This window comes from Canis lupus, chromosome 6 (assembly GCF_003254725.2).
Source record: "Canis lupus dingo isolate Sandy chromosome 6, ASM325472v2, whole genome shotgun sequence".
NCBI classification, from domain to species: domain Eukaryota; kingdom Metazoa; phylum Chordata; class Mammalia; order Carnivora; family Canidae; genus Canis; species Canis lupus.
Window position 1 is genome coordinate 35,279,268 of NC_064248.1, and position 22,041 is coordinate 35,301,308.

The following is a 22,041-nucleotide window of genomic DNA, read 5'->3' on the forward strand; positions in this document are numbered from 1 at the left end:
TGCCTATACCCATCACTATGCCATGCAAATGCACCAGACGACTTAAATCAGCTCTTCCCTGTTCTCTTTCATACAAGATGTGTGCAGGGCTACAGCTGGATGGAGAGCCTTCCTTTGACATGAGGGTAGCACCTCATAGCTACACACAACATATTAACTATATCCTGGGCTCTGTAAATGTCTTTCATTATTGAAGTATTTCATTTACTCCTACAAGAACCCTATGATGTCACTGATACCATACCATCTTTTTTTTTTTTTTTTTTTTTTTTAAACAGATGGGCCAACTGGGCAAGAAGGAGTTAAATAACTTGGCCAGGTTTGCACAACTTCTAAATGTTGGAGCTGAAATTTAAACCTAGACAGTCTGACCCCATATATGCCCTATATTTCATCACAAGGCAATCTCATCTCTAACAGTGCTCAAAGCAAAGAGTGAAGAACTGAAACTACAGAGACCAATTTATTAAGATATAACCTCACTCAGAGGCACTCCCAGCTCCTCCCTGTTCACTACCCCCAAACTTCGGAAAGCTAAAATCAATCACTTGGTACAAATGGACTGGGTTATCTCCATCCTGCTCTTTAGGCATGACCATGAGAGGCATTTCTGCCCGCTTCCTTGCATTCCTGAGTGGGCTAGGCTGGGATGCAAACAAGTTTTCTATCAAGTTTCTGTATGCTTTGCATAAGCAAATGAGCTGTTGGAGGTCACTGAGGAACTCAACAGTGCTGATTAATTCAACATTCACTCATTCTTTCAACAAACAACTGCTGTTTAGTTAGAAGAATGGGCCAAGCAATTGCTGATTGACTGTGTCAATGTGGATGATTCTGAACACTGTCACTGTGTACTGTGAATATATCTTAGGATATTATTTGTGCCAACCTGTGTGTGAACATAAGGATGTAATATTTACTGATATATAGGGACATTTTGTTTCTCCTTGCTCTTTAAGATTTAGTACCCTTCACCCAACCCTTTCCTTGCCTCACATCCAGCTAGCATCTAGGCACATGCATGAAGTTTTTACCAGACACAGACCATTTCAGAACCTTCTAATTTATACTACACTGTTATAGCAAGTAGCACTTTTCCTTTACAGCATCTAACACATTTATAATTAATTACTTACACAAGTATTTGCTTAGCATCTTTTTCCTCAGACTATAAGCTACACGAGGAAGAAGAAACATGTCTATTTTCTCTCAGCTATATCCTTAGTATCAAGCATAGTATTCAGGAAATAGAAAGCCCACAATAAACATTAGCAGATGATGATGATGATGGTGGTAGTTGATTCTCAATTACCTACTGCTCACCATCTACAGTACTGCAACTTTACTACTCTGGGAAACTCTTTTCCCCAAAATTAAAAATCCAAATGATTTTATTGCTCATTTCAGAAACTTCCTGAAAGATCCATCAGCTTTCAAAAGATGGCATCAAACAGCCTCTTCCACCACAAGACTTTTTGAACTCCTGATCCCAATATCCTTGCCTTGTTCTGTCCACCAATCCTGAACTATTATATCGTACTTCTTATGCACTCCTAAGCGAGTCCCATGTGGAAAGACCCACATTCAATATACTTCTAAATCTCAATAAATACCCAGACTTTGCCCATTCCCAAGATACTATTAAGACTCTGGTGAGGTAGTTTGGGCTCTCCCTTAATTCAGTAAACAGGAAACCCTTGTCTTCTCAAGGGGTTGTTCTGGTGATATATGAGAGAAGCTGGCATTTGACATGATTAAAATAAACAATCTCAAAACAAGCTTCAGTTGTGGATTTATTTCAACTCTCCACTCAAAAACTATATCCTCAAAGAGGCCTTCCCTGACACTATTCAGACGTAATCTTAAATGGTGCCTTCTGACCACTTCTCTTCTTTCACCCTTGATTTCTTGTTCTTTAGAGTCCTTATTATTATTTGGCACTATAATAAGTATTCACTTGCTTATTTGTTATATTCTGATTCCTCTTCTGGAATGTAAACTCCATGAAGGCAGGAACTCAATTTTGTTCTCCAATGTGTCCTCACTCCTGGGATTATGTCTGCCTCATCAACTGGGATTCAGATAGTGTGACAAGGATGACAGAAGCTGCTTTTCTGGGTTATTTAAGGGGGGACATGGAGGGAGGCAAATAGGGGAATACCTCACACATCTTAGAGTACCTTCATTTTTTAAAATCTCATTATATCATTGCCATACATTTAATGTTGGTATATTTTGTTCCTATTTTACAGATGAAAACCTGAGGCCCAGAATGATTGCTTAGACCAAGAAGTGCCTGCCCTAGAAGCAGATCCTCCAGTGGTTTCCATGCTCCAACAACAGTCACCACTCCCTGGCACTGGGTATGGGAAATGGAATCAAGAATGATTGATCACTTCTTTTCACAACACTCAGGGGTGCCCAGGAAAGGTCATCCCACTAAGATTAAAAATAGAGTGTGCTCATCTGACATTCATAACAGCAAGGGACATGCTGAAAACCTTCAGCAATTTACATCAGAAGAAGCATCTTTAATTCTCAAGGGGTTATGATTCTTAGGAATAAAGACAAAGTCCAGGTTTGGAGTAATCCTCAACCCAAAGGGAATCTTAAACATGGAAAAAGAGAATGCATCCTCTGAAATGACTGAGAAGGATGGCTGATCCAAATTATGAGATGAGTCCTCCTTTTAAATGTAGTATTAGAAGTTTGACACGCCTTAAAAAATATGTAGTACATCAAAAAAAAAAACCATTTAAAAAAGAACTTGCTATGTTCTATAGGCAGCATGGAAACATGAGTGCCTTGCTTTGGCAAAGATAACTCATAAGGGATGAAAGGGAGGAAAGAAAGAGAGAATGAGAAATGTTCCATTTCAGGAGAGATAACAGGAGGCTGAATTATCCAGATAATTATCTCAATCCCCACTTCATTTCTTCTATGTGGTAAGAGCTTCACTGAAGACCAGCCTGCTTTAACAACCACAGAGCATAATGTAGGGGGGAAAAAATCCACTAATGACCCTCCATTCAAAAGGTTTTAGAAGGAGCAGTGGGTGGCATATTTAAATGATAATGAAATACCACCAGGCTAGGGGAAGACACAGATTACCTAATAGGCAGAATTTTCTCCATTAATAATGACTTTTAGAGTAAGAATGTCAGAAAATGAGAATAAGAAGGAAAAGCCTTTTTTTTCTGAATTGCTGATGAGATGATCTTTTGTGAAAAGAACATAGTGGACAAGGGGTATGAGACCTCAAGACAGACCAAGACTCATTCCCCCACCTTCCCACTGGAAAATGTCGCTTTCCCCTTTTGACGGATTTTGAAGTGAAATCCTTATCACGTAGAAATCACTGTCAGATGTGGTATCGCATCAAAACCAAGCATGGTGTTCTCCTAAAGGGAAAAGACAAACTCCAGGAGAATTATAAAGCTACAAAAGTTTGCACATGTTCTGTATTCAAAGCACCTGATTTCATCAGATTTCTCATTAGAAACAAGTGTCCCCATCAATGCAGGATAAAGCGGTCCTCTCACGTCGAATGAATACAAAATGTCAAGGTGATTAGCATAGACTAGTCCATGAGCAGAAACAGCCCTGATAAGGCTCCTATCGCTAAATTGGAAGATATGCACAAGAGAGATTTATCAAATACCAAACACATCTCTCAAAAGCATTTGGAGGAATAAATGTTATATTTGGAAGAAAAAAGTGGGACTATGCGTTCTGAAGCCCAGGTATGTATACCTGACACCCTTCTGGACATCTGTTTGATGCCACTCAGCAAAGACAAGCCAAATTCATTATCTCCTCCACAGCAATGTCTCAAACCAGCCCCTCCTATAGTGAGTGCTCTGCTTCATTTAAATACAAAACAAAACATGGAAAAACATGGGATTCCTCATTTTCCCTTATTCTTAATCTATCTCTAATGTATGGCAATTCTACTTGTGGAATACATCCAGAATTCATTTACGTGTGTCCATTTCCATCATGCCACCTTCTTCCAGACCATCAAAATCTCTATTACCTGCAGCACTATGACAGATTCCCAACAGGTCCCCCCATTGGATAAACTTGCTAGCCATTCCCACAAGCACCAGAGTGATCCTTCAACATGTAAATAGGCCACCAACCCTCCAATGCAAAGAAAGGTTTTGATAGTTTTCCAAGTCGTCTTCACATCTAGCACAAATACTCTGAGGTAGGCAAAATAATGTACTTCCTCCCACTTCCACCCCTCAAAGGTGTCCACATCCTAATTCCTGGGTTTTGTGAATATGTTTCATGGCAAAGGGGATGAAGATTGCAGATGGAATTAAGGTTAATAATCAGTTGACTTTAAGATAAAGAGATTATTCTGAATTTTCTGAGTTCAGTGTAAACACAAGAATCCTTAAAGTGGAAGAGAGAGGCAGAAGAAATAATCAGTGTCAGGGTGATTTGATGTGAAGAAGCCTCAACCTACCATTGCTGCCTTTATAGATGGAAAAGGGCCAGGAGTCAAAGACAAAGGCAGCCTCTAAGCAGCTAGAATACTGCTTGACTGACACATTGATTTTATTTTTTTATTTTTATTTATTTTTTATTTTTTAAAGATTTATTTATTCAAGAGAGACACAGAGAGAGAGAGAGAGAGAGAGAGAGAGAGGCAGAGACACAGGCAGAGGGAGAAGCAGGCTCCATGCCAGGAGCCCAACGTGGGACTCGAACCCTGGCCTTCAGGATCAGGCCCTGGGCTGAAGGCGACGCTAAACCACTGAGCCACCGGCGTACCCTGACACACTAATTTTAGACCAGTGAGGCTCAGTTGGTATTCCTGACCTCCAGAACTGTGAGATAACAAACGTATGTTGTTTGACGAGCCACTGGGTTTGTGGTCATTTGTTACAGCAGAACTAGGAGCTAATACATGCTCTCCCTAAAAGGCTCTCTAAAAGGTGGACACTTGTCAGCTATAGCTTCATTTTGTACCACTTTCTGTCTATCTGTTGCCTTTTTTCCTTCTGGATTCTTTCATGCTTCTGGGCCACACATCCCTCAAACATGCTGTTCCTTCTCCCTTGAATGTCCCTCTTTCCAGACTTACTCCTGCTCCTGATTTAGGTCCTAAAAGTGAGGAATGCCTGACTTTTCTACAACTCCCGTCCTTTCTGATTCCTCAGGGAGGATAATCAGATGTCCCTTAACTCATGATCCCTCAGCATCTATAATATTCATTACACTTGTTAACACTTCTTTAAGTCCATATATATAAGTGTCCCTATGTATAAGTGCATATGCACATGTGCATGCACACACAGAGGAATATTATGCAGCCATTAAAAAGTATGAGATCTTGTTTGTGACAACATAGATGGACCTAAAGGGCATTATGAAATTAATTAAGTGAATAAATTAAGTGCAATAAATAAAAAAAAAGACAAATACACACTGATATGTAGAATCTAAAAAACAAAACAAATGAATAACCAAATGAACAAAAAGCAGAATCAGACCCATAAATACAGAGAACAAACTGATGGTTGCCAGAGGGAAGGAGTGTGGGGAGATGGGAAAAATGGGTGGAGGGGAGTGAGAGGTATAGGCTTTGTTCCAGTTATAGAATGAATACATCATGGGAACAAAAAGGACAACACAAGGAATATACTCAGTGATATTGTAATTATGTTATATGCTGACAGATGGTAGTTATACTTCTAGTGAGCACAGCGTAGTACAGAGATGCTCAGTCTATGTTTTACACCTGACACTAATGTAACATTGTATGTCAACTACACTCAAAAAAGAATTTTTTTAAAGCTTATAATTAGGAAACATAAAGAAAGCATGTACACCTTTGTGTATTGGAGTGAGAAGGCATTCAAATGAGGGTTTGGAGATAATAAATGTCCACTAAATATCATGTTCCATGGCAAATGAAGAAATCTCGTTATTGTCACTACTAGATAATATTACCCAAATGTAATATGTGGAGTATACACTTCCTGGAGAAACATGTCTAGTGTTGCCCATACCTTATAGCTAAAAACACAAAGTGTGAGAATCAGAATCTTGTTTTGCTGACCTTTTATGAAAATGCTACCCACTTAAGGAGTTGGTGTGAACTGGGACTGACATAAGTGCAAGTTGCCTTCTTTATATGTATTAGCTGGTACTCAAGCTAGTTGGCCCACCATGGAGACATAAAAGATGTATTTGTAAGAATAATCAAAAAGGGAGAGATTTCCTCCCAATGCAGGACCCTTTCTCTGTGGCACTCTTGGCTATTATTACTTTGAAATACTTTTCACAGAGATGGTCTTGCAAAGTTGCATGGAACCAAATAATTATTTAGTCCCTCCTATGACATTTATTAGAGAAAAAAACAGAAATAATAAGTAGTATTAGCTCCTTTACACATGTGTCCTTTTAGCCTAAGGTCTGCCTCTGCTTGGCTGCATGTAGGGAAGTGGTATCTGCTTAGAGACTTACTTCTGAGTCCTTTGTTTTCACCAATTCACATATCTCAACTCCTTTATGATCTGGACTCTCTCTGCCCCTATTTATATCCTCATTCTATCATTTGCTCACATTTTGGGTTTGCTTCAGGTTGGGCCACTCTGGTATAACCTTGGCTTTCAAAAATGGAAGTGATTCATATCCCTCACCCCAGATTCACTTCTCAGAAACCATTCCTGTTGGGAAGGCAGTAGGGACAAGATTTGGCATTGCCATTTTGACTCTGAACGCACCACTAAAGGAAAAGGGAGACCATCAGACATCAGAGGATCATCCTTCTTTGGTATTTTGGAGAGTGAGAGAAAAGGGGATCAATGTGCCAGAGGGTTAATTTCTTGAGAAAGGCACAAGTTCTTAATATATATAAAAATATAAAGCATTTCTAGAATATTCTCCATGGAAGGAAACTGTTGAATATTAAGAAATGCTCTAAACTTTAGGCTTCAAGAAAATGAGTCAGATTGAAAAATGCTCTTTTCAATGCAATTTTAAGGTCCTTTAGGATAAGGATTTTACTGTAGGTTTCCCTTCATCATAAAATAAAACGGGAACAGGGATTTGCACATAGAAGACTTTCAATAAGTGATACCTATTGAATCTGATATTTATCAAATATGATATAACTGACTAGACTCCAAGCAACTTTGAAGTAATTCATTATAGATCATTTTCACTCACAGGCTAAAGGATTTCCATGTCCTCTTTGACTTTCTCTTAGCTACACATCTGGTCCTGCATATATTGCTACCTTATATTTGCATATAGTGTTCTGTTATGAACACTGTTGTCACTTGTACCATGACATTCAATTTTCACACCAGCTCTTTAGAGAATCTTAGGGGTTCCATAGTTGAGAAGACTGTGGCTGAGGGAAGTTTGAAATTTGCAAAGGTCCCACAGATAGTATATAATGAGGTGGGAGCTGGAGCACTAGTTTTAGGCTCAAATCCAGCCTTCCACTGATAAACCCAGTCCTCTGTAGGACACCTCATGATGTACTGGCTCTTCTAATGTTGTTCTGAACATCTAATCTATTTCTGCCACTTACTACCTATGGATCTTGACTATTTTGAGCCACAGTGTCCTCATATTCAAACAGGACTATGGACTGAAACAGGTACAGAAACTTCTGATTTGTTGATTCATTTTCCAGATGAGAAAACCAAAGCTCAGGAGGCCAACTGGCTGCCAACTATCAGGAGCTAGCTTCAAAGATGGTGGCTTGATTTTATGTCCATCAGCTCCCATCCTCTGGCTCACTGTTTCTCCTACCCACCATTTATGCTTATTGTGTACCTAGAAAGCCAAGCAATACAAATGTAGTAATGATAATTACATAAAATATTGCAAGGCAGTTTACATATTTTTATGACATGTTCTTCATTTTTATCTATTTATTTTCACTTCTACTACATTTTTACTATGATTAACAGGGTTGGTTAAGGAAATGCCACTTGCCCCAGGTGTATTTACCAACCTTACAGCTCTACAACTTCCTCCCTCTGCTGGCTCTCTTCTCTGATAAAGCATCTGCTTAGAGAGATGCATGGAGGATACAGCAGCACACAGTGCCAAAATATTCCACCTGGGGCCCATACAAATTCAAAAATGAGAAAACCAACCTCAAAGCCATTGTATTCCATCCTGAGTTGCCTTTCCCTGAAATTAATGGAACCACGTCTCCAAGTCTGTCCTGTGTGTTTAACAGTGTAATCTGTAGCAGAATCCAATAGCATAAATTGATTAAGCCCCATCAAATAGTATTCCCTAAGCAATTTTTCTTGCAATTAAACCATTGTGTTGAAAAAGAATTTGGTTAGAAATACTAATGGGTATCCCCAACTGAACTGTAACCTTACTCCTGAGACTCTAGGATGACACTGCTCCCTCCTGACTGATAGTAATGTAAAATGAAATCATCTTAATATTTATTCACCAGATTAAGTAGATAAGTCTCCAGAAGCAAATAGCTCCCCCTCTCCGATCACAAGGGAAAAATGTTCTCCTGTCTAGGACAGAATGGTAAGACTTGGCACATGTGCCACCACTCCCCTGTTCCTGTACCCCTGGAAGACATTGCTAATCAATCACAGCACTTTCCTGCTGGGCTCAGATGCATTCTTCTCAACAAAACTACAGGGAGCCTTTGCTAATCAAAATTGGCAAGCAAGAAGAAATATATTTGCCTGCCCTCTGTCTAGATATAGTTTTATTTCACTGAGCCTATACACAAAACTCCCTATGACTCAATCCATACACGGATTCGAGGGCACCTAAATCCATGGGATGTTGAATCTTATTTATCACTATATAATGACCATTGTGGCATCTTCAGTTGACTTTTAATAAAACTACTTTTCTCAAGTGGCCGACAAGTTGCCTTTTCTTCCTCGGCACCACAAGCCAGTATTTCTCAAGAACCTTATAGTAATATCTGGATTTCCTCTCCAAGTTCTTATTTTCTTCTTTAATCAAAGTAAATGTATTCAGCTGGTAAAATCTACCTCTAGAAAAATCCTTCTGAGTCTAACCATTCTATTTCTTACTTCCCCACTCCAAAAATAAAGTAATTTTAATTCACTTTAATTGTCCTAAAGCCCTCAGGGTATATAGTAGTTATGTCCTTCTTAAAGGTTAGCATAAGGTGGCTTTCTTTTACTTCTCCAGCAAATGAAGAAGCAGAAAATCATCTAGTGATATGAAAAATCATTTTTCTATTAATTTATAATAAAACTGAAAGATGGCATATAGCATTATTTTAGAAAAAATACAGCTTTCTAAGCACTCATTCATACCAAGTTATGCCTACAAGACATAAATTTAAATATGTGTCACCTATTTTAAACTTAATGAAATTGTTAAAAAGCAAAATTCCATAAATACATTTTAAAAATCTTATTGGCTTTATTCAACAGTTTATGAACTGGGCAGCATCCAGTGTGGCAGGTAGAAAGGAGTTCTGAGGAGCTGTACAAAACAAAAGCCTTTTTAATAGGCTGAAGGAAAGAAGTAGGAACAAGGAAGTTATAGTCAGCAAAGAAGCGATTGGTTATATTAAGGTTACTTTCCTTTAGGGGATGGTAGGGTCTATCAGGCAGGGAACCTAACTGGTGCTACTCAGGTGATTTCCAATTGACTGGCTTAAGATACCATTCCTGGCAGAGGTGAAGCTGTAATTAAGTCTCAGTTTGGTGATATGGGGCTTAGCATAAATAGCTCTATTGGGGACCTGTTGTCTTGCTTTTAACATAGCGTACCAAAAAATGTCTGTATCCATTTCTGATTTTTTAAATTACAGTTTTAAGAAATCCCTGACCATTGCATCAAAAATGATTCTGAAAAATCAAGAATGAAAAACAAATGGAAAACTAGATAAATGATATAGAAGGCTGTGAGACAAGAGAGGAATTACAATGCTAAATAGAGAGGTAAAAAAAAAAGAAGACAGTGAATAAAAAACAGACTACAAATGGAGAAATTTTAGGACTGAAAAAACAGAAGTACTAGATGTAAAAATAACAACAAAAGCAGCTTTAAACACCATACAAGAATATACCATAGGAAAGTATTAGAACCTTGAGAATATCAATGCATGACACTGGGACCAATTATGAAATATACTGAATACTCATAGTATGATTTCAAATGACATTAAGATCTACTAGGATGGCCCATGGTTGGTAAGGTGCAGCTAATATACTGCACTTACATATGCTGTATAATTTTATGGAAAGAATTGGACATAGCAAAAAGATTTATCTTTATGTTTTCCAACACTTCTATACTGTTCTAGTCCATGACATGCTTTATGCTGACTTACTCTCCTCTGAACATCTTAGAATGTTCAATATAATTCCCCAAAATAGTAATCTATTAAAACTCAAATACCCAGTGGACAGCATTTTCTCCACCCACCTTCCTGCCGCAGTACCACCAATGCAGCCCTGAGAAGCCCAGACTGGCATCCTTGTGTGTGCGCATACCTGCATGTGTGCATGTGCATATATGAAGACATAATGGCACTCTATGCTGCAATTAGGACATTTTATAAAGGAGAGAACTGATGTTCAGAGAGGTTAAGTAAATTAACCATAGTCACAGAGCCACTCCTGCGTCTTATATTCAATGTTATTCCAGCTATCCCTAACAGAGTTGCCTATTAATGTAGCTTACAATTGCTACTCAACCTTTCTAATATATGCTTGAAGCATTTGTATGTTCTGAAATCTTGACTCCCCATGGAGAGTGTAAAGCCTTATTTATGTCTTGCAATTATTTTTCCCCTTTAGTTTGGTTAAAATGCCTCACACAGTGACAGGTACATAATAAGCACTCAGTAAATGCACGTTGATTGAATTTAGCTCTTCCTGCCTTATATGTTGCCATGAAAGTCTCTTAATATTGCTTTTATTTTCATAGCTATTGATTCAATTATTCTTCCTCAAATCTTAAATGAAGCAGGCCACCCCAGCTCCCAGGCATCCACATATTAGTGGTGTCTTCATTCACCTTCCATTTACATCGAACTAAAGTAATTATTTTCCTGCTACCTCACACCCCATTGGTGTTACACAAACCGCTGAGACGGCCCTATCTCCTGCAGGCATCACTCGTATCTCTTCAGCAGCCTGTTGTAACACGGGTGACAGAACTATTAAGAATGTCAGCCTTCAATGCATGAAGAACTTATGTAAAGCAAACGGTGCCATCTGAGGTAAAACTGGTGACAGCAGCAGAGGGAAATGCAAGAGCCAACAGGACTGTCTCCAAGCAAACTTTAATAAGGGAAGAAGAAATAATTTATCCATTCCTAGGACAAAAAAAGAAAATAGAATAACAACAACAACAACAACAAAAACAACACAACCAAATAAAACCAGTCTCATGATTTCTTAGAATATACTTGTGATGGCCACTGATGCACTAAAGAATTGAGCAAATGGCTGGATTTTAGACTAGGTGAATAGATGATCAGGATGGGTGGATGGAAGGATGGCTGGATGAACAGACAGACAGGATCCTTGAACTTTTTTCCATCCCCATTGTTACAACCCCATTCTAAGCCAATGTCACTTTTCCTTCCCAGACTATTTCGATACAGCTCTTAACTTTTCTCCTTGCTTCCACCTGGCCTCTATCCAAGCCTTCTTCAGCATAGTAGCCAAAGTAATACTTCCAAAAACAGAAGTATAATCACGTTTCTTATTTTTTTTTCAGATCCCCTGATGGCTGCCCATGGCACTTAGCGTAAAATCTGAAATCTGCCCTTTGATGAATATCTCTCCTCTGTCTGCTCTTTCAAACTGTTCCAGCACTCTGTTCTAACCACACCTTCTTTAACTTCTTCAAAAGCCCCAAATGTCTCGCCACAGCCCAGTGACTTTCCCCCAGAAATGTGTCAACTTCAATATCAATTCTTTGATCACTCAAATTAAATTACTATATACTCTGTACAGACTCCCATAACATACTGGGTTATGTTACATACTTCATACCTCATATGTATGTAACATAGGTATGTAACATACCTCACAGTACTTCCTACAATTTATAATTACACATTTATTTGTATAATTGTTTGTCAGAGAATTTAAGCCCATGGGTTTGGGAAACTTGCTTGTCTTGTTTCTCACTGTATCCCCAGCAGCTAAAAACATGCCTGGCAAAGGAGAGCACTTGATATTTATTTGTTGAACAAATGAAAGAAAGGCTCCAGCCACCTGCTTGATACAGTGAGTGAGCAATTCCTACAAAAAAGATATGAGGAAGAGAATCACAGGAATGGTGGGCCAGCTCTGATTCTCCACCTCTGACCGCATCCCTGATCAAAACTGTCACAGGGGTAATAGAAGGCTTAACGAGTACTGTCAATGACTTTGAGCTTAGCACTGTGAGGGTTGCTGAGGGGGATGCAAAGAAGCACGAGGCTTCTTAGGAGCTCCGTGCAGATATGGCACCTGCAGGCCCTTCAAACATGTTTGCAAAGTCAGCCTTAGAAAAGAAGCTTGCAACCTGTGTCAGCCACCACCATGCAGGGGTAGGACCATGTGCTCTGAATAATAAGGTCTTTTTTTTACCTTAGACTGAAACAGTCACAATCCTTTTGACTACCTCATCCCCATAATTCTTTATTAAAATATTTATCAAGGGATCCCTGGGTGGCGCAGCGGTTTAGCGCCTGCCTTTGGCCCAGGGCGCGATCCTGGAGACCCAGGATCAAATCCCACGTCAGGCTTCCGGTGCATGGAGCCTGCTTCTCCCTCTGCCTGTGTCTCTGCCTCTCTCTCTCTCACTGTGTGCCTATCATAAATAAATAAAAAATTAAAAAAAAAAAATATTTTAAAAAAAAAAATATTTATCAAAAAGTAATATATGAAAATAATATATACATGCATACACATATGTATATACATATATATATATATATATGAAAATCTCAAAGGCAAAATTCAGTTCCATGTTTGCTATTCCTTCATCTTTGTTTTGTTTTTGTCTTGTATTTTTTTTTCTTCTCAGAATGAAACTTCAGATGCAACCCAGATAAAACCTTGAGGGAGTGTCAAACCACCATGAGGCTATAGGCATGTGGGGCATTAGAAAAACTCAGGGTTGTTGCTTTCAGTGGCTCTCTACTTTGCCTGTACTAACAAGAGTCTTCTTTGATGCACAGTCCCTGGCAACCACAGGGAATGTTTCAGTTTTCATGTTCATAGTACACTGTACTTCATGTTCTTATTCTTTCTTTGCATAGAGAAGAGAAAGAGAAATGAGAGTCCTATAGTAGAATTATTTCTCTTTATTCATACCAGTCATCCACTTTTTAGAGAAGTAAAGTTCAAATATATCCTAGACATTAGCTGAGATCTTTAGACACCACCATCCTCAAATCCCCGTGAAACCAAATTCTTTGCCACTATTCCTTGATGAATGTACAGTCCCACTGGCACTTCGAACCCAGCGCCACACATAGAAAGAGGTCACTGTAGTGGTCAAGGTGGACTCTACAGTTGAAACACAGCTCTGCCTCTTGCAAGCCATTGACTCTGAGCAATCCATTTAAGGGTCAGTTTCCTCAACTGTAAAACAGCAGTAATTAGCAAGACCTATCTCACTAGGTCATTGTAAGAATAAAAGGAGGGAATGTATGTAAAATGCTGAGCTCACGGCCAGGCCCATGAGCAAATTTCCAACACATTAGCTGTTTATCTTCAGAACTGCTGAAGACAACACCTGTTTTCCACCACATTGGCCTAGGCAGGAACTCAGCACCTCACAGAATTTCCATTAAAACTTACTCCCAAAAACACTTTAACTGTTCTGAAGGAAGAGTTTAGTTTTATTCCTAGGGGGTAAGGAAGTGGGGAAGACAGGGAGAGGGATTAAGTCTAAAACAAAGAAAAGGGCTTCAAAATGGACTTTAGTAACAGCTCCTGATTCTTCTGGGGCCCTGCCCTTCACTTAGCCTTTCCACCACCTTCAGGCTGGATCCTTCTGCTCTCTCCCTCTCCTCTCTCTTCTTCCTCATCAGAACCACCACAAGGTCTTCTCTAACTAAAACAGAGCATTACTTTTGCTACTAACTTTTGGTGAATCAATCACCACCAAAGTTATGCTCTCAGAGTTCCACTATCCACCCCAAAAGGCATTTCCCAAAAAGAATCCTCTCCCTGCAAAGAGGAGTATTTATTTAATCCTTAGAAGAAACCTGTGGGTGGCCATTGTCATCCTCATGACAGAAGAGGAAATTGGGGCTGGGAAAGATTAAGTAACTTTCCCAAGTTTGCAGAAGTGGTAAACAGAGAGCCAAGATTTGAATCTCTGTTTGTTAGTCTTAACATTTCGTGCTTTTTCCACTACGACCAAAGCTTCCATCATTGGAATCTCAATGAACTGCTGGCTGTGACCCATTGGGTTTATTGAGCACACAGCCCAAGGACTCCCAGCTTATTTGTCTTAGCAATGCACAACTTTTGTGAACTTCTGCCAACAAAATTGTCAGTGTGTATTAGAATGCCCGACTCATAAAGCTAGATGTAGAATACAATGTAGTCATTAAGTTCTTATACCTGAATTTATGGATTTAACACATATCCATAAATGACTAGAGCCATCAGACCCCTGATTTCCAAACTCTCAAAACTCTAGTCAAGAAAGAGCATCAGAGAGAGAGATTCTTGAATTCCACTAGTCTTATATAGAATGCCTTGTGCCAGAATCCATGGATTCTGAAGCTAATTTTTCCTTAAGTCTTTAACATGTCACAGAGCAACGGGTTATTTTTCTAATCTGGCTTTTCCCTCTGCTCTGTGAGTTCCTTGAAGGTAAAGATTCTATCTGACTCGTATTTCCAACCCTATATACTTTGAATCCATTCTAGGCAACTAAAACATAGGCAGCTAAGAGCAGAAAGCCCAAAAGACAATGAGCTGGCTATAAATTAATGTAATACATTTAAAAAGTTATTTAGTGATATTCATCCGAAGTCATAAAGATGCTTGTTTCCTTGGACTGTACAATTCCTCTCAGGGGTATTTAGCCTCAGGACGTTACCCCAAGGAGGAAAACTCTACAGATCCTGAGTGATTAACTCTGGCAATAATGGTGTTAGTGAAAAGAACAGAGACCTCCTCGACATACCATAGTAAAGGAGTAAAACATCACCCTGATGATACATTGTGTAACCCTTAAAATTATGATCACAGGGAGTAAAAGAGCAGGAGCAAAAAGAAAAAAAAGCTCAAGCTAAAATGAAGGGAAGGAATTTTAACACCAAATCACAAACCCATGGTGACCATGGCTTTGGAGCACATATCTGGAGATGGATTACACGGGAAAGTGGGAGAGGAATTAAACCAGCTTCATGGCACTGATGCATTCCAGAACAATTCAGGCACAGGTAAACCTTGTTTCCTCAATGTCTTTAGAGGAGAGCCTGGATTCTGTTCTGAAATGAAAGGCAGGCACTTGGAGCAGAGCCCTGGGTGAGAGAGCACAGCTTTGCATGCAAGACATGGAGATTCCCCTTCCTGGAGCCAGACCCACACCGGCTGTAGTGTGTGATTACGCTCTCAGACCATCTGCTCAGGGGCTGTGAAGGCAGCCATGTGTCCTCCTGCCTGGACGCCAGGAGGACACCGATCACTAGTCAATCTGCTTGAAATTGCCTCCGATGATTAGTGTGTAATGACTCAGGTAGGTCATGGTCAGGGACATTTCTGTTATTAATGCATTAGCAGCTGTAAATGGGCATTGATTCTGCACAGAGTGCAGGTTTATGGACTTGGTGGAGAGAGTCTGGCCCTGTGGAGTGTAAATGGTCATTGCTAGGGAAGGAAGCACCCTGCAAGGGCATTGTACTTTGGGGAAGGGTGAGGAGGGCCAGCCACCTCTGAGAGGAAAAACCTGACCTGAGAATATAGAAAAGAAGAATTTACATGTAATAGGGACAATTCTTGACCCTCTCCTACATCTGAGATGGATCTAATTATATCCTTGCTTTCTGACCCCAACATACATTCCTGTCTATGACTGGCTAGTCCATTATAACCAATACAATTTGGATGGTTTCATTTACTTTAAATTTTATTTTATTGTTTTACCATAAATTCAGGGCCCTGTTCATTGTATTGTCCCTAGCATTCAGCAAAAATCCAACATAATTTATCCAAAGCTATTTGTAAGTGAATGAATGAATGATAACACTACCAGGGTAAGAACGTTGACTTATATATCAATGTCACGGCACTCTGAGCTGGAATGTACCACAATACAGTTTTCCAAGATAATTTATCCTTCTTAAATTGAGAGACTGATGCCCAATGAGTGATCCAACTCACCAGTGATCATGAACACACAGGCTGCCTAGTAGAAGGAGATTACTTCTCAGTCATGCAATTGATCTGAGTAACAACAATCCTTATCATTGTTACCATTTATTTACCTCCAACTGTGTGCCCAGTACAGAGTTGGGGTTGGCACCTTCTGAGGCAAGAATCCTCATCAATGGAAAGAGTTAACCTGAATTCAAAAGAAACTAACCACATGGTTTGTTTTGTTTTGTTTTTTTAAATATATATTCTGGCTGTCAGCACTAGGAGACAGTTTTATCTTTTTGCTTTGGAGCTTCTCAAAAGAAAGCTGTAGCCCCTTCCATCTGGAAAAATCAAATTCCTTGTTTCTATAACTTATTAATCAGCCATTCTTGTGTTTACTTATACTTTGCAGTTTCCAGCCATTGCTACTGGTTCATCAATGTCTCAAATAAACAACCTCACATTATAATGCAGGGTAGAAACAGCAAGTAGATCTATTCATTAGCTTAAGTGAAGAGATTTAACAGAAACCCCAAGTCACTGTTTTCTTCAGGTCATTCTATTGGGAACTGATGAATCATTAGGATGAATACTAAGGTTTCACCTCCCAGGTGCTCCAGTAGAAGTGGCTGCAGGTAAAACCTGCTTTCATTTCCTCTAATTCTGTAATGCAACCCCATGAGTGTGAATCAAATTGCACCAATATCAGTTGGTACAATTAATATATATTGCAAACAGAAAGTGGCATATCAGTACTGGACTACTCTCAGACTTACTTAGCATATTCATTTTCTTGTCTAAAGACAATGAGTTCATTTTTGCCCACAGGTGGAGGGCAGGGAGGAGCCACTGCTGGTCATAACTCAACACTCTGCCTTGCTGAAGTAATGATGTTTCCCTTCAATCTTTTCTTCTGTGGCCTCATTTCTATCTTCTTGTTTATTCACTGAGTTCCAAGTTGGAAGGGGTCTTAGTTACAGACTATTCTAGTTCAATTCCTTATTATTGTTATTATTTAATGAATAAATTTAAGTCAGATTGGGCAACATGTCAAGGATCATGTGGCCCATTCAAAGAACCAGGACATTAGCCTGACTCTCTTTGAAAGTTCCTATTCCTGATCTAGAGGAGGGGAACTAGGAGGAGTAGGAAGGATTTTACAGAACTTGGTATGCAGCAGCTTGAGAGAGACAAGAGATACATATATGAAATGTGTGAACACAGATGCCTGGTGGTGGGTAACCAATGGTCAAGTATCAGAGCAAATGGGAAGGTCAAATGAGGGCATCATTTTGTGTGTCCTCTACACCATGAGATTCTAAATCAACTTGAATGAAACCCACCCTAGGCCTGGCCATCATTTAAATTAATGTTCTTATATTGCTCCTGCTCTTGCTCTTCCTCCCTCCTGTATTCAGCTGATGGCTGACCTCTCCCATTTCCAGCCAATCTGCTGACTTTTAACTCAAGTAAACTCCACTTCCCTAAGGACAATCATTGTTCATTCTCTTTCTATTCACCTTACACTGTTCTACTCCTTACTTGCTCCACAGAGTCCAGATTCTAAAAATATTATCACAGGGTCAAATTTCAACACTGAAAACAGGCTTAGTATTTTCCTTATTCTACAAAGGGAATTAAGGAATTGAAGTACACTCTTCATCAGGAGAGTGTTAACAGAGATATACACTGAAGTGTAGATTAAGAATAAGGAAGGGTTACTCCTGCTGAAAACAAATTTTGGAGTCAAGAAGTAAAGGCATTTGGAAGGCAAGAGATCAAAATGTTTGGTTAGAATATAAGATATCTAGGCATTCTCAGTGAGAAGGCAGTGTTAGAAAGGAACTAGCTAATGGAATAAACAACTAGATAACATTCACTTTCCAGGACTAGTGGTCTTCCAACATGTAGCATGGAATCATGAGGATGGTGGCTTTAGGAATTAAAACCACTTAAGAAGCCTTCACTGCCATTTGAGGAAGGAGCACCTGGAGTGATATGCCAACAGAGGGAATGCAAATGGAGCTTTCCGCAGGCCTAGGCCTCACTTCTCTCATGGAGGTGGATGAAAATCAAGACAAAGTCAATGGTGACTGAAGCTTGGGACTGGGTTACCTAGGGAGAGAAGGTGTCCAGAGGGGAGTGAGCAGGGTGTGGTCTGATTTTAGTGTTAGGCATTTGAAGTCAGAAGCAACAGCCAGAAGTAAGTGCAGATGTATAGCAACCTGTGCTACACAGGACACTGGAATTCACTGACAGATTTGGAGTCTGTTATCCTAGGCACATCTAGGCCTTGACAAAGCAGAGGTCATAGCTTTGAATAAGAACTAGAGTGATAAGTAGAAGACAAAACACAGCCATCGTGGAAATCCATACTGGTCTACTGTCTAATGTCAATTCTGTTTTTCCCACATATATAACACTCCACCAGAAGGTGAGATGCATCCATCTATCTATTCATCCCTTCAACCCTCCATGTGCTCGCCTGTTGCTATGTCCAGGGAGTACTGTCTACTATGGCCAGTACCTCAGTAGAGGCCATGGACATAATCAGAGATTATATACTGTCTAATAACCAGAGTGTGACAGACACCAAACAGTTAGGATGAGCATATGCTGTGGCATTGGAGGATCATTAACTCTTTTGTTCTGGATCAAGGGTTCATGTAGGGGAATGATGCACATGGAGTTGCAGGGAATTAAGATGTTTAGGGGCTTGGGACAGCAGCTGTTTACCAAACAATGTCTACATGGGTATATACCAGCTGAATATCAGCCTGGATGCAAGGGTGGAAAATTCAGAAATGGCCCCAACATTCACAGGGCCTCCAGTCTAGAACTGCCTCATCCACGTGGTGGATTGTTACTAGCCACATGACACTGTTTAAATTAACTAAAAATTAACAAAATTATAAACTTAATTCCTTGGTGGCAGTAGCCACATTTCAAGTGTTCAGTGGCCATATGAGGCTAGTGGTTACCATACCGGACAGCACAGATAAAGAATACTCTTATCATGACAGAAAGTTGTGCTGGAGAGCACCGGACAAAAGAAAAAAAGCAGACATTAATTTTTGGTCCCATTAATTAATAAATTATAATTCTGATACAGCATGTCATGGAAGTATAATCTGACAGGAGATAGAGCTCTAAGAAAGGCTTCCACTGAAATTTAAATTTAAAAGTTAGAGGAAATTACTCTGAAGCTGAAGTTCAACCAAGGATCCCTACTACTACCAGCCTCCTGTTAGCTTTCCTTTGTGTATACAGATCACAAAGGAATGTGGAGAGCTAAAATCCTAGATAGATACTGGTTTGTAAGAGCTAACTCTGTATTATGTACATCAGCCAAAGGGCACCAATGCAAATGTAACACTCTGGAAAAGATCGAAGAGTGAAAGATAACCAGATTTTGGAATTAGTAAATGAACACTGATTTTCTAAAGCCAACAGAGACATTAAAACCCTGACATGGACCAAGGTAGGAGAGTCACATCAGCTCAGGCACAATGTTAGATGTGTGTAAATTCTAAATGCAGAGCTGTTGTTCCCAGTAAAATCCCACAAGAAGAAATTTCCTAACCAGCAATGTACCATACGTGTAATTGGTAAGAAGAACCCAAGACCCAGGCACGTGGCTAATGTAGACTTCTGGTCATCTTCTTTCCCGATAACCAAGCAACCTCCTAGAACTCAATTTCAGTTCTAGGGGAAGTGACTTCTAGTCCTGGACATTGACTGAGGTTCACTGCTCCAGCGAAGCTATGATTACAAGGAAAGCATCACAATCTATTAGGTACACAGAAATTGGGCAGCTGCTCTAAATATCCCCAGTGAGGAGTTTTTCCATTTCTTCCTTTTAATTTTTTTTTAAATTATCAGATATCTACACACTGGTGTGGAGCAGCAAATTAATAATTTTTTCCTCTTTAGACTGCAATCGTAGATATGGAAATACCATATCCAAAGACAAATTAACATGAGCTCCTTACAACACTGTACTAATTATCTCAGGGACCAGAGCCTCCCCTAGGTTAGAAATTTCAGCCCCAATCCAGAGTTAGAACATGGATTCCTTTCTGAAAAGCAGTAATTTGTATCATGTTGAGAAGGTAGAGAGGAAGGTGGGAGGGTCACACATAATCTGAAAACCCATCTTTGAAACCTTCTTCCCTTCATCCTTACCCTTCCTGCTCCAGCACCACAAAGGCATCTATGAGAAGGATACTGCTTGAAACAGAAAAAGATAAAGTAACATGCATATTTAACTTCACACCAAACAGATTTGAACAGACTTCATGCCAAACAGCCCCTCCTTTCCACTTACAAAAACTCACAGTTTTTAGAAAATGCTGTAGCCTGAACTTCAAAGGCATTGAAAGATAGATGTGGCATGTAGGGAATTAGACATGAAAATTCCTTTATTATTGGGAACAAAAGCTGTAGGTCTAATCTCCTGTGTGATACAAGCTTTAGCTGATCAGGGTTACGCTAAGTCACTCTGATGTAGCGAACAGCGGATACACCATCTTTTTTTTCTTTCTTTCTGTCTCCTCCCTCTTCTACCATTCACATATGCAAATTCTGTAGCCAAAAGGGGAGTTCATGCAGTACCACTGAGGGCAAAGAATTCTCTCTGATCAGCCTCTTCCAGGCCTGGAGTCTCACAGCCTCCAATTTTACCTGCCCCTTTATGATATTTGATATATCAAATTATACTCCAGCAATATCAGAAGTAGGACATGTTAAAAAAAATTCTGATGCCTTACAAAGGAAGCTATGTCTTGAAAAAAGATAAATATTTCCTTAAGTCAGCCTTTTAAAACTTTGATATTTATTACAGATTGATTCATAAAACAAGTTGTTTGCGCACAGAACTACTACAGAAGAGTGCAGATGTCCAAGGTTTTAGGAAGGTGCTTCTGTAAAAACACCACCACCTCAAATGCTAGTTAGAGTATCATAAAAAATAAGAGTCGGGGAAATCGGAGAAAATACTGCTGGCTTCACCAAAAATAAAGTCCTTGCGCACAATAAGAAAGGCAGACGGCGGAAAGTGCTTACTTGCTAAAAACAAATGAAATTTCTGAAATGTACCCCGGCATCTTAAAGTATAGAATTTCTTTTTCTGCAGTACTTTTTATATAGTAGTAATGTATTCTAGACTAAAGTGAATTGTTCTTAAATGCCTCAAGAAATATGTGGTCTCAGTAACTGATCTGTTTTGCTGGCATTTCTTTCTGCTTTGCAGGGTCATGCAACTGGGAGAGAGGAACAAGATATCTCCTAATGAGAAAAGCTTAGGGAACAAAAGGACAACAAAAGCACATTTTTATTTTTACCCCCAGCCAGTAGTGGTAGGGTTAACCCACCGACACGCACATACATTTCCTGTGTTCCTTGTGGGGGTTCTGGCTAGCAAACCCTCCCCTCACCTCTGAATCCAATGCAGTAGTGCAGAAAAGAAAGACACAGGCAGGCAGCGCAGTGTTTGTGGGGACTTCAGGCCTGCTGAAGAGAGCTTTTCATCTCGAACACGATCAAAGAAATAGATGTATTTATGTAATGAAGGTTCAAAAGTGTTCGCACTTACTGAATGCTGAGTCCGATCAAGGAAGCTGTAAGTTCCACTGGCATGAGTTCTTTGAGCAGTTTCCTAGGGAAGAAGAGAGGAGAAGACTTTAGTGCCGAGGAATGTATTCTTGTATTGTGCTTCCACCTT

The 22,041-nt window shown here is 39.6% G+C and overlaps 1 protein-coding gene across 14 annotated transcripts in view; it reads right to left on the bottom strand.

The window, feature by feature from the left end:
• RBFOX1 (RNA binding fox-1 homolog 1) overlaps window positions 1-22,041 on the bottom strand; it is a 2,033,116-nt gene that overhangs the window by 1,152,845 nt on the left and 858,230 nt on the right. For all 14 annotated transcript variants that reach the window (XM_049111427.1, XM_025416573.3, XM_025416572.3 and 11 more), the window contains one exon: window positions 21,913-21,975. In XM_049111427.1, coding sequence (XP_048967384.1) covers window positions 21,913-21,975 — 63 coding nt within the window. The remainder of the gene's footprint in view (window positions 1-21,912; window positions 21,976-22,041) is intronic.